Source organism: Vulpes lagopus, chromosome 19, assembly GCF_018345385.1.
Source record: "Vulpes lagopus strain Blue_001 chromosome 19, ASM1834538v1, whole genome shotgun sequence".
Classification (NCBI taxonomy): Eukaryota; Metazoa; Chordata; class Mammalia; order Carnivora; family Canidae; genus Vulpes; species Vulpes lagopus.
Genome location: NC_054842.1, coordinates 35,433,463 through 35,446,035, shown reverse-complemented (window position 1 = coordinate 35,446,035; position 12,573 = coordinate 35,433,463). Strand labels below are relative to the sequence as shown.

The 12,573-nt window shown below is 36.3% G+C and overlaps 1 protein-coding gene across 5 annotated transcripts in view; it reads left to right on the top strand.

The window, feature by feature from the left end:
- The window catches only part of CEP70 (centrosomal protein 70), an 84,055-nt gene that overhangs the window by 65,793 nt on the left and 5,689 nt on the right, over positions 1–12,573 (top strand). For all 5 annotated transcript variants that reach the window (XM_041734512.1, XM_041734514.1, XM_041734513.1 and 2 more), the window contains exons 13-14: positions 5–110; positions 7,266–7,436. In XM_041734512.1, the coding sequence (XP_041590446.1) occupies positions 5–110; positions 7,266–7,436 (277 nt within the window). The remainder of the gene's footprint in view (positions 1–4; positions 111–7,265; positions 7,437–12,573) is intronic.

The following is a 12,573-nucleotide window of genomic DNA, read 5'->3' as shown; positions in this document are numbered from 1 at the left end:
TCAGATTACAGGATCTTATCAGTCAAAAAAAGGCAGAGGACCCAGAGAAACCAGATGAACCCAACAGAGATAACCAGCAGCAGGCCCTAATTGACCAGAGATACTTTCAGGTATTGAACAGCTGACAAAGAGACTGGTATCTGTAGTGAACCTTGATTTCTTTCTTTCTTTCTTTCTTTTTTTTTTAAGTTTTTATTTAATTCCAGTTAGTTAACATACAGTATTAGTTTAAGGTATACAATATATTGATTCAACACTCCCACACAATCAGTACCCAGTGCTCATCACAATAAGTGCACTCCTTAATCCCCATCACCTATTTCACCTATCCTTCTGCCAACATCCATTCTGATAAACATCAATTTGTTCTCTATAGTTTTTTCCCTTTACTCGTTTTCTTTTTCTTTAATTTTAAAAATTTTTACATTTTTAAGTAATCTCTACACCCGGTATGGGGCTTGAATTTTGCAATCCCAAAATCAAGAGCCACATGCTCCACTGACTGAGCCAGCCAGGTGCCCCTGTTTTTGTTTCCTAAATTCCACATGTGAGTGAAAGAAATCATGTGGTGTTCCTCTTTCTCTGACTGACTTATTTCACTTAGCATAATACTTTCTAGCTCCATTCATGTCATTGCAATTGGCAAAATTTCATTCTTTTTATGGTTGAGTAATACTCCAGTGTGTGTGTGTGTGTGTGTGTGTGTGTGTGTGTGTGTGTATACATATATACATACATACACACCTACACATCTTCTTTATCCATTCAATTGATGGGCACACAGGCTGTTTCCATAATTTGGATATTGTAGATAATGCTGCTATAAACATCAGGTTGCGTGTATCCCTTTAAATGAGTATTTTTGTATTCTTTGGGTTACTGTGTAGCAGTACAATCATTAGATCCTAGGGTGGTTCTGTTTTTAACTTTTTGAGAGACCTCCATACTATTTTCCAGAGTGGCTGTACCAATTTGCATTCCCACCAACAATGCAGGACGGTTCTTTTTTCCCTCCATATCTCACCTACATATTTTGTTTCTTGTGTTGTTGATTTTAGCCATTCTGACAGGTGTGAGTTGATATCTTGTAGTTTTGATTTGCATTTCCCTGATGGTAAGTGATGTTGAGCATCTTTTCATGGGTCTGTGCTAACCATCTGTATGCCTTCTTGGAAAAAACATCTATTCATGCCTTCTGCCCCCCTCCTCTCCTTTTATTTATTTTTTTAAAGAAAGGCAGACTGTCATTTGCAGGGTCTCATTTGGATGTAGTCTAGAGTCTTGAAAGCTTGACTGCTGAACATTCTCCTACAAATGGACCTTGAGAACTTGTTTGGAGGTTCTAGTAGGGAAGCACAGCTACTTGTATACCCTTGACTGAAGAACAGCCCTCCTCTATTGGGGAAGGTTGTCCTCTTTGACTGAACCTACAGCTTTGAGAGGGATGCACATAGAGTGAGGGAGGAGGGGACACTTGCCTAGCCAACCAGATCAGTAGAGTCAACCCTGGTGATCAGTGGGGTGATAGATATTGGAGCCAGTTGCCCCCACACCCTGCCCATTTTAAATTAAGTTGGTTTTTGGGTGTTGAGTTGTATAAAGTCTTTATATATTTTGGACATGTCCCTTTATCGGATATGTCATTTGCAAATATCTTTTCCCATTCTGTAGGTTGCCTCCTAGTTTTGTTGACTATTTCCTTCATTGTGCAGAAGCTTTTTATTTTGATGTATAGTCCCAATAGTTTATTTTTGCTTTAGTTTTCCTTGCCTCAGGAAACATATCTAGGAAAAAGTTGCTACAGCTGATGTCAAAGAAGTTACTGCCTGTGTTCTCTTCTAGGATTTTTATCGTTTCAGGTCTCATATTTAGATCTTTAATCCATTTTGAATTTATTTTTGTGTGTGGCATAAAAAAGTCTTCCAGTTTTATTCTTCTGCATGTTGCTGTCCATTTTCCCCAGCACCAGTTGTTAAAGAGAACTTTTTCCTATTGGATATTTAGAGGGAAAATACCTCAACATAATAAAGGCCATATATGAAAAACCCACAGCTAGTACCGTAGATGGGGGAAAACTGAGAGGTGTTCTTCCAGTCAGGAATAAGACAGGGATGTCCACTCTTACCACTTTTATTTAACATAGTACTAGAAGTCCTAGCCACAGAAGTCAGACAACAAAAATAAAAAAAAGGCATCCAGATCAGCAAGGGTCATTTCTCTTTTCTTTTTGATAAGCCTGGCTAGAGATTTACCAATTTTGATCTTTTCAAAGAACCAACTTCTTGTTTCATTGACCTGTGCTATTGTTTTTTTAGTTTCTATATCATGTATTTCTTCTCTAATCTTTGTTGTTTCCTTCCTTCTGCTGGCTTTAGGCTACATTTGTTCTTTTTCTGTCTCCTTTACATGTAAAGTTAGGTTGAGTTTTTCTTGCTTCTTGAGGTAAGCCTGTATTGTTGTATACCTCCCTCTTAGAATCACTTTTGCTGCACCCCAAAGGTTTTGGACCATCGGGTTTTCATTTTCATTTATTTCCATGTATTTTAAAAAATTTCTTCTTTTATTTCCTGGTTGACCCATTCATTGTTTAGTAGCATTTTGTTTAACCTCCATGTGTTTGTGCTTTCCAGATTTTTTCTTGTGGTTGACTTTTGTTTCATAATATTGTGGTCAGAAAGGGTGCATGTTTTTTTTTTTTTAGATTTTATTTATTTATTTATGAGAGAGAGAGAAAGAGAGGCAGAGACACAGGCAGAGGGAGAAGCAGGCTCCATGCAGGGAGCCTGGCATGGGACTTAATCCCAGGATCATGACCTGAGTCAAAGGCAGATACTCAACCACTGAGCCACCCAGGGGTCCCCTGAAAAGGTGCATGTTATGATTTCAGTCTTTTTGTTTTTGTTGAGGCCTATCTTGTGACCTAAAATATCTATTCTGGAGAATGTTCATGTGCACTTGACAAGAATGTGTATTCTGCTGTTTTGGGGTAGAATGTTTTGAATAGATCTGTTAAGTCCATCTGGTCCAGTGTATCATTCAGAGCCTTTCTTTTCTTATTTTCTGTTTAAGTGATCTGTCCACTGGAGTGTTCAAATACTCTACTATATTGTATTTGAACCTTGGTTTCCATCTCGGTTTAACAAATTATCAGGTGGTAGAAAAATATAAGGAATATTTGTATTTGTGTGTGCTTATCCTATCTTACCAGGACATATCTTCTTGGCTAAAAACATTATAGGTAGCTTTACTTAGAATTTGTCTTAGTTTTTGAAAGACTTTGGCTTAATTCAAAGCAGGGTAGTAAAAAGCAGTAAGATTTTTAAGATTTTGGGGCCCTTGAGTGGCTCAATCCATTAAGCATCTGCCTTTGGCCCAGATCAAGCCCCCAAGTCAGGCTCTCTGCTCAGTGGGGAGTCTGCTTCTCCCAGCTCCTTCTGCCCCTCCCCCCTGCTCGTGCATTCTCTCTCAAGTAAATAAAATATTTAAAAATTTTTTTTAAGATTTTATAATCCTTTTTCCTATTCTCTTCCCTTAAATTGTTTCTCTTTTTATTGTTTGTGTTGTTGTTGTTGTCGTTGGTATAATTATTATTGTTGCTTTTATTATTATATATGTAAATCTATTTTCTTAGGATCCTTACATGGTTTTGTTTTTATTTAGATATTTAGTCCATCTGAACCTTAATTTTCTATGTGGCGTCATGTAGAGATCTAACCTAACTGGTTTTATAAAAGGCCATTCATTGAATAGATGAGTGATTAAGCCTGGCTATTTACTGATTGAACTAGGTTTATGCTCATATTTTATTGGACCCACACAGGGTTTTTTAAACTTTGAATTAATTACTAATATTTTAAAAATTAAGATATTTTATTTAAGTTATTATTTCTATTTAAGTTCTTATTTAAGTTCTTTTTAAAAGCCAGAATCTGACAACAAATTCCTGCATAGTCATTATCAGGACAGAATTATGCCTTTCCCCTGTCATATATGGGCATGTGTTCTTCAGTTAGCTACAGGCCCTGGCCATCCTTGCTTTACTGAGTTATGGATGGTCTTATCTTGCTTCTAGAGGCATTTGAGTTTGCAGTTTCTCATAGACCATTGTTTCTCTACTTTATTGTAACGAAACCTCTATCGTATCCACTCACATGCATAGGTGTGTTTCTAGACTCTCTAATCTGTTTCATTTTTACACTATTTCCATTATCTTTTAATTTCTGTAATTTTATAGTAGGTTTTGATACCTTTTAGGGTAAGAAACTTGTCATTGTTCTTTTAAAATTTTTTTTGCTATATTTTTAGCACATTTATTCTTCTGGATGAAAAATTTGTCAAATTCAAAAATAGATCCTATTGAGGTGAACTATAATTGGATTAACTTTTTAGATTAATATTTGGAAAGGTGATACTTTTATAGTTTTGAATCATCTCATTCAGAAATATGTCTCTAATTTTATGTGGGCCTTACTTGATAGCCTTGAATAAAGTCTTATACATTTTTAAATTTAGCTTTTGAGTATTTTTTGTTAGGTTTACTTCCTAGGTGTTTTATAACTTTTATTGCTATTGAAAATGGCATCCTTTTTTCCCAATTACATTTTCTAATTGATTGTTGCTACTGCTTCATAAATCTCTGAGTTTTTTATTTCCAGGCACTTTTCTGAAAACTGATTTTTTTTGTTTTGATAACTCTTGTACCCTGCATATAACTGAATTTTTAAAATTTCCTTTTGTTTCTTAGATTCAGTTTGAGAGGCTTTGTCCTTTAACAGAGGGATTAAACCATTCATGGATACTGAGACCAACTCATATATCTGCTTTTATTCCTGACATCTTTCTGTTTTCTGTATATGGTTTTTGGTTCCATTCTTTTCTTTTCCTTACATTTGCTAGGTTGAGATTTGTCTTTTTTCTCTTCAAGTACTTAGGACATTTGTCATCTTAATTCTTTTCTATTTGTCTAATGATTACTCTTAAGATACAGTTTTTATCCATAGCAAGAATTTATTAGGTATGTACAAACGTTTCTGAATAAGGTATATTTTTGAGGTTTTAAAAAAATTCCCATCTCTCTGGTAATTGTCATTTTACTGTTTCACCATTGTTAATATATACTTTTCTGCAATCATCTGATTGTGGTCAAGTCATAAGAATATGCTCTGCTGTCAGTAATAATCCTGTGGAGGGGAATTAATTTTTCCATTAAAATGTACTTAAATACAAGAGAAGAAAATGTAATATTCTCTTGAAACTCTCAAATGAAATACTCTCTTGAACTAAAAACAAAACAAAACAAAAGTACCTCAGTGAACATCTGAAGTCTTAGTACTAGGAAACCTATGAGTTTATAGCTTGAAGTATGAGTAGGGACAAAGATTTGAGATCAAAAGAGTATCTTGTTTTTATACTTATATAGCTATTTATTATATGCTCTGGGCTTGATGGTGGTAAATAAGGAAATGGCTTTACTCTTCTTTGTTTTAAACTTGCTGTTTTGGGTCTTCCCTTCCTTTCCTTGGATGATATGTAAGGTAGAACTCATAGCTTTTGGCAGAGTGCTATAGTCACATATTAAGATATTTAAAATTCACTCAGGCATTAATGATGTTAGGGAATTACTGTTAAATTTCTTTTTTTTAAAGATTTTATTTATTCATGAGAGACAGAGAGAGAGAGAGAGGCAGAGACATAGGCAGAGGGAGAAGCAGGCTCCCCTTAGGGAGCCTGATGTGGGACTCAATCCCCAGACTCTGGGATCACACCCTGAACCAAAGGCAGACACTCAACTGCTGAGCCACCCAGGTGTCCCATGTTAAATTTCTTCTGTATGATAATGGTTTTAGGATTTAAATAGGAGAATGTGCCCACTTCTTTTTTTTTTTTTAATTATTTATTTTTGATAGTCATACAGAGAGAGAGAGAGAGAGGCAGAGACACAGGCAGAGGGAGAAGCAGGCTCCATGCACCGGGAGCCCGACGTGGGATTCGATCCCAGGTCTCCAGGATCGCGCCCTGGGCCAAAGGCAGGCGCCAGACCGCTGCGCCACCCAGGGATCCCGAATGTGCCTACTTCTAAGAGAAACATACTTACCCTTAAGTATTTGAGGGTAAAGTTTTATCATGTCTATATTTTCTTTAGGAGGTTCAGCTAAGTGAGCAAATATAAGATAGTGTTAACAATTGTTGAATCTAGGTAGTGATTATGTGGGTATTTATGATGGTTCATTTTATGTATCAACTTGACTGGGCCATAGGTTTCCCAGGTATTTGGTCAAATGTTATTCTGAATATGTCTGTGAGGATGTTTATGGATGAGATTAACATTTGATTTTGCAGACTGGGTAAAGCAGATTGCCTTCCCTAATGTGAATGAGTCTCATTCAGTCATTTGAAGGCCTGACTAAAACAAAAAGGCTGAATAAAAGGGAGTTCCCCTTGCGTGACTACCTTTGAGCTGGGACATCAGTTTTTTTCCTGCCTTCAAACTTGAACTATCTCTTCCTGGGTCTCAGGCCTGTGAGCATTCAGACTAGAACTACTCCATTGGCTCTCTTGGATCTCCAGCTCGCCTAATGCAGAAATTGGGACTTACCAGCTTCCATAATTATGTGAGGCAATTCCTTATAATAAATCTTTTTAGATACATACATATACATTGTTTCTGTTTCTCTGTAGAACCTTGATAATACAGATTTTGGTACTGGGAATGGTTGTAGAGGAACAGCATTTTAAGGATTAGTTCTCTGAATTGGGTTTGGGGTTTCCAGAATTGGCATGATGTTTACAGGATTTCTCTATAGAATGTGTTGGACTTTATTATTCATTGTCCTTACTTTGAACTTTAACTGAGGTTATGAAACAACAGGATATGCTCCCTTTAAACATCTGATTTAACTTAAATATAAGGAGATAGAGAAATGTGAGATTCTAGCTAAGAATGTATTGATGATTATTTTTCCCTGTGTGGATTATAATAGGGCATTCATAACTTACTTTAAAGTCTAAATCATTTGAAAATGCATTTAGCTTTTCTGTAAAGTCTGTGGTTCTGATTAGAACTTACATGTTTAATTATGTTGATGAAACTGCTATACTTCCAAAACATTACATGTGTCATTCCTGTTAAAGAACTTCTTAATGCCTAAAAATAATTCTGAAAATGATGATATATTGACATAGAAAGCACTCCTTTAACCTAAATCATTTTGGATAGGACTGTGATAAACATTTCAACTAAAAGCATGGTCTTTTTTTTTTTTAAGGTTCTGAGTAGCATCAATTCAATTGTTCATAATCCAAGAGCTCCAGTAATAATTTATAAACAGAGCAAAGGAGGAACCCAACATTTTAATAAAGATCTTGTTCGAGATTGTGGATTTGAGCATCTTATTCCTATAGTAGAAATGTGGGCAGATCAACTGACTTCTCTAAAGGTAAGGGGTTGAATATTTTTTACATGCTTTGAAAATCTCTTGGATTCTCTGGGCTTTATTAAAGGACTAGGCTTCATTTTTTTTGTTTGTTTGTTTGTTTTAGCTGTAAAGCTTACCTTATTTAAAACTTGAATCTTGTTACTTACCATATTGGTTTTAAGTACTACCTATTTGATGTTGTCATTACTATAAGCTTTGCCTCCTGTAAAGTTTTGCTAAAGACTTTTAGACCTGTTGCCATGTTGAAAATCTGGAGTGGATCTATTTTGCACTTCTAGGTCCTTTCCTGTTCTACCTTCATCTTACTCTTTTTGGTATTTCCATGCTGCAGATTTTCCTGGCCTTTTACTCCTCTTGAGATACAATGTTTTATCCTTCATTCCACTTTAATTGGAGATTTTTTTCCTCTTCATATTTTAAATCATTTTCCTTCTCTCAAAACTGTCCACATCTCCATAACTGTTTTATAGAACAGTTAGTAGTTCAATAACAGCCAATACTACTTTTACTTATCATGTCTATCCATGAAAGATAAACATTTCTTTGCTTTCTAGAGTTATTTTGCATTCTTTATCATGTATCTTCAGGTTTTTCAGTTTTTGTTGAGTAGTTCACTGAAAGGTGAATTGCTAACGTCATTAATATTTAGTTTCTATTCCCTTCTTCAATCTTTGGATCTTTCTTTCTTTTCTTTCTTTTTTTTTTTTTTTTTTTTTTTTTTGAGTGGGGACAGAAGGGGCAGAGAGAGAGAGAGAGAAAATCCTAAATAGGCTCACAACCCTGCGATCATGACCTGAGCTGAAATCAAGAGTCAGACACTAACTGAGCTACTGAGGCATCCCTGATCTTTAGATTTTTCAATAATACATATAGCACTACCTCTGTTCATGAATATGTGATTCAGTAACAGTATTTGTCAACAGAACCCTTATTGCATGAAGTATAAATGATACAGAAGATATGAGTAAGAATGTATAAGTTCTATGAGTTTTATCTTTTTTTTTCTCTGATATATCCCAAGGAATCTCCTGATATATAATGTGTGCTTAATATTTGTCAAAAGAATGAAGTAGAATAACAGATTCCAAGACAGCAAAATGATGATGATGATACTGAATTTAAAAAAATTAATGAAAACATACTGGTAATTGATGAGAGTGTCTTCATGTTCAGGCTAATTTCTCTTTCCCTTTTTATATAGGGATCAGATAGAGCTATAAAATAGAAAACATTTTAATTGAGTGATAGTATTGTTGTCTTAGTATACTTATCTTATAGGCCTGAGTCTCTCCAGTTTATATCTTAGTAGAAGTTAATTATGTAAACCATGGTTAATTATGTAAACCCAGTCATTGCTTGTCAGAGGGTTCTCCCAGTAGTAGGAAAGAGTGCTAACCCCACTTAAAAAAGATTTATTGAGGGGACACCTGGGTGGCTCAGTGGTTGAGTGTCTGCCTTCGGCTCAGGGCATGATCCCAGGTGCAGAAATTGAGTCCTGCATCAGGCTCCCTGTGAGGAGCCTGCTTCTCTGTGTATGTCTCTGCCTCTCTCTGTGTCGCTTATGAATAAATAAATAAAACCTTTAAAAAAAAGATTTATTGGGGCTCCTGGATGACTCAGTCGGTTAAGTATCCTGGAGTCCTAGGATAGAGCCCATGTCAGGCTCCCTGCTCAACCGGGGGTCTGTTTCTCTCTCTGCCCCTCCCCCTACTCCTTCTCTCTCTCTCTCTCTCTCACTCTCTCTCAAATAAATAAGATATTTTTTAAGAAAGATTTATTTATTTGAGAGAGAGCAAATAAGCCAGTTGTGGGAGGGGCAGAAGAAGAGAATCCTCAAGCAGGATTACATAATTAACCATGGTTTACATAATTAACGTTTACTAAGATATAAACTGGAGAGACTCAGGCCTATAAGATAGGTATATTAAGACAACACTATCACTCAATTCTCTCAATCCCTGCTGAGGAGGGAGCCCAATGTGGGGTGCTCTGTCCAATGACCCATAAGATCATGACCTGAAGCAAAACTATGATCAGACACCTAACTAACTGAGCCAACCAGATGCTCCACTGTGCTAACCCCACTTTAATTCCTCGCAAGGAAGATGGGCTAGAATATGCCCTAGCCTTTCCAAGAGAAGGTAAAAGACTAGAAGAGAAAGGAGACAAAGGAAGAATCACATAAATGGATAGTTACTGATGATTTACTATGTTCAAGGCATTGGGGAGGTAGTCAGAAAAGATGAACACTGGGTGCCTGGGTGGCTCAGTCAGTTAATGTCCAACTCCTGATTTGGCTCAGGTCATGATCTCACAGTTGTGGAATAGTGCCTCTCATTAGGCTCTGTGCTCAGCACAGAGTCTGCTTCAGAGTCTATCTCCTTCCCCCTCTGCTTCTCCCCCTGCTCATGCTCACTCTCTCTCTCTCTCAAATCTTTAAAGAAAAAAAGATGAACACAAGATTCCGACTAATTGGAGAGACAAGACTTTCTAAAAAATGCAAAATAAAATTTAACATTCATGATATCATTAAAAGAAATGAATGCCATAAAAGCAGCCCATGAAAGGAGATGCCTAGGTTGCTCAGTCAGTTAAGCATCTGCCATTGGCTCAGGTCATGATCCTGGGGTCTTGGGATAAAGCCCCACATCAGGCTCCTTGCTCAGTGAGGAGTCTGCTTCTCCTATTCCCTTTGTCTCTCCCCCTACTTGTACTCTCTCTCTCCCAAATAAATAAATAAAATCTTAAAAAAAAAAAAAGCCCATGATGAAGTGCCAAGTGAATGGGGTAGATGACTTGTGCTCGAGAATCTGGAAGGGGAAGAACCCCAAGATAAGCTTGACAGTGGTGGTGAGTTCTTGCTACTGTATAGTTTTTCCACTAGAAGGAGACAAGGAGAATAAATATAATTAGAATGTTCTGAGGACCTCGGAGAGGAATTTAGTGGCCCTGCCACTGAAGTAATTCATGAATGTTAGGCAATGGTTCAGATATTTAACTATTACTGTGGAATCAGGATCCAAATTGAGAAACTGCCTAAGTTCTATATGGCCTCATATGAAAGATTTTCTATATTGTAGTAGCCCTCGAGGTTGGGACAACCATCTTCCTAGATTAGTTTTTTTCTCAGGTTAGATTTGGCTTAAAAAAAGAAGGCTGGGAAAGGCATGAAGGAGCTGTCTGCTTTCTTCCTTCTGTCTTTCCTACCCACCTTTCCAGGAAAGTTGAACTAGAGACTGTTGCTTTCCCAACCCAGTATGCTGCTGTACCCTGTGGCTTTCTCATTCCCAAGGGATCCAGGGGCCTGCTGTACAGAGACAGGACATTGATTGTACATCTACATCCCCACAGCTGAGCAATGTGGAGAACATAGGAGACCCTCTTTTAGATTTTTCAGGGCTTGATGGACTATGCTACAACCATCCTGTCACTGCCAAGTAGACCAGAACAGCTCTTTTTTCTTAACTGTATAATACTTTATTCCCAAGCAAAATTTATATTTGGGTGCTTTTTACTGAAGACCATTTCTTCTTTTTTTTTTTTTCTGAAGACCATTTCTTTATAATCGCAGCTTGTAGATGGAGCATTGGTTAATGAAGGTTTTTATGCTGCAACTTCCTGATTTCTTTTTCAAATTCCAGTGGCACTTATTGTTTAAAACATTCATTTGATACTGATGTATTGCCTTGAATTTCTGAAATACCAAACTGAATTGCTTCCTTACCAAATAAGAGGCTACAGATATCAGTATGTGAAGCCTGGGCATTCACTGGAGAATGTTAAATAAGTGGAGGACTAAAATAAGGAAAAGAACTTCCTGTACTTCTTTATGTATTTTAGGGTTGTACTAATACAGTAACCACTAGCCATATGTAGCTTTTATTACTTAAAATGTGCTAGTCTCAACTGAGATATGCTGTAAGTTTAAAATACACACTAGATTTAGAACCATATAGAAAAAAATAATTTTTTTTAAATTTTTATTTATTTATGATAGTCACAGAGAGAGAGAGAGAGGCAGAGACATAGGCAGAGGGAGAAGCAGGCTCCATGCACCGGGAGCCCGATGTGGGATTCAATCCCGGATCTCCAGGATCGCGCCCTGGGCCAAAGGCAGGCGCCAAACCGCTGCGCCACCCAGGGATCCCAGAAAAAAATAATTAAAATATTGATTATGTATTAAAAAGATGATATTTGGATATGGTGGATTAAATCAAATATATGATTAAAGTTAATGTTGCCTGTTTCTTTTTGCTTTAACTGTGGCTATTCAACAATTTAAAATTACTGTGACTTAGAGTGGTACTGTAATAGTGATGTAATGGGACAGATGGTAGCTATACTTGTGATGAACATAGCATAATGTATAAACTTGTCAGATGACTAAGTCATACACCTGAAACTAATGTAACATTGTGTGTCAACCATCTCATATTAAAAAAAAAAAGTAAATACAATTACTCTTTATATTACATTTCTTTTGGACAGCAGTGTTCTAAAGGGCCAAGCACTGTGCCGTGCATATAGTAGATGCTTGGTAAATGTTTATCAATTGACCAGTCTTAGAGTTTTAATCTTCCATTAGCTTTGTCCTTTGTGCAAATCTTAAAATAGATTAGGACAACCTGTCTTGACCAAGAGAATTAAGTAGGCTGTCATGAAGATTAAGTAGAGTTAATTTAATTTAGAATCTTATAAATTAATTTTTTCAAATTAAAAAGCTGCCTAGAAATAAATGCTATAATGGATGAATATTGAAAACATTATCCTAAGTGAAGGAAAGCCAGTCAAAAAAGGCCACTTATTGTATAATTCCACTTCATGTGAAATGCCCAGAATAGGCAAATCCATAGAAATAGAAATTATGTTAATAGTGACCCAGGGTCTGGGGATAGAAAAGAATGGGGAATGGCAGTGAATGAGTATGGGATTTCTTTCGGGAGTGATAAAAATGCTCTGAAATTAGAGAATAGTTGCACACCTCTGTAAAATGATTAAAATTACTGAATTGTACCCTTGTAAGGAATGAATTTTATATGAATTATATCTCCATAATTCTGTTATAAAATTGTTTAAGGCTAAAATATAAAGGATGAATTTGTTTTTTATACATCAGTAGTTTAAAAATAATTACTTA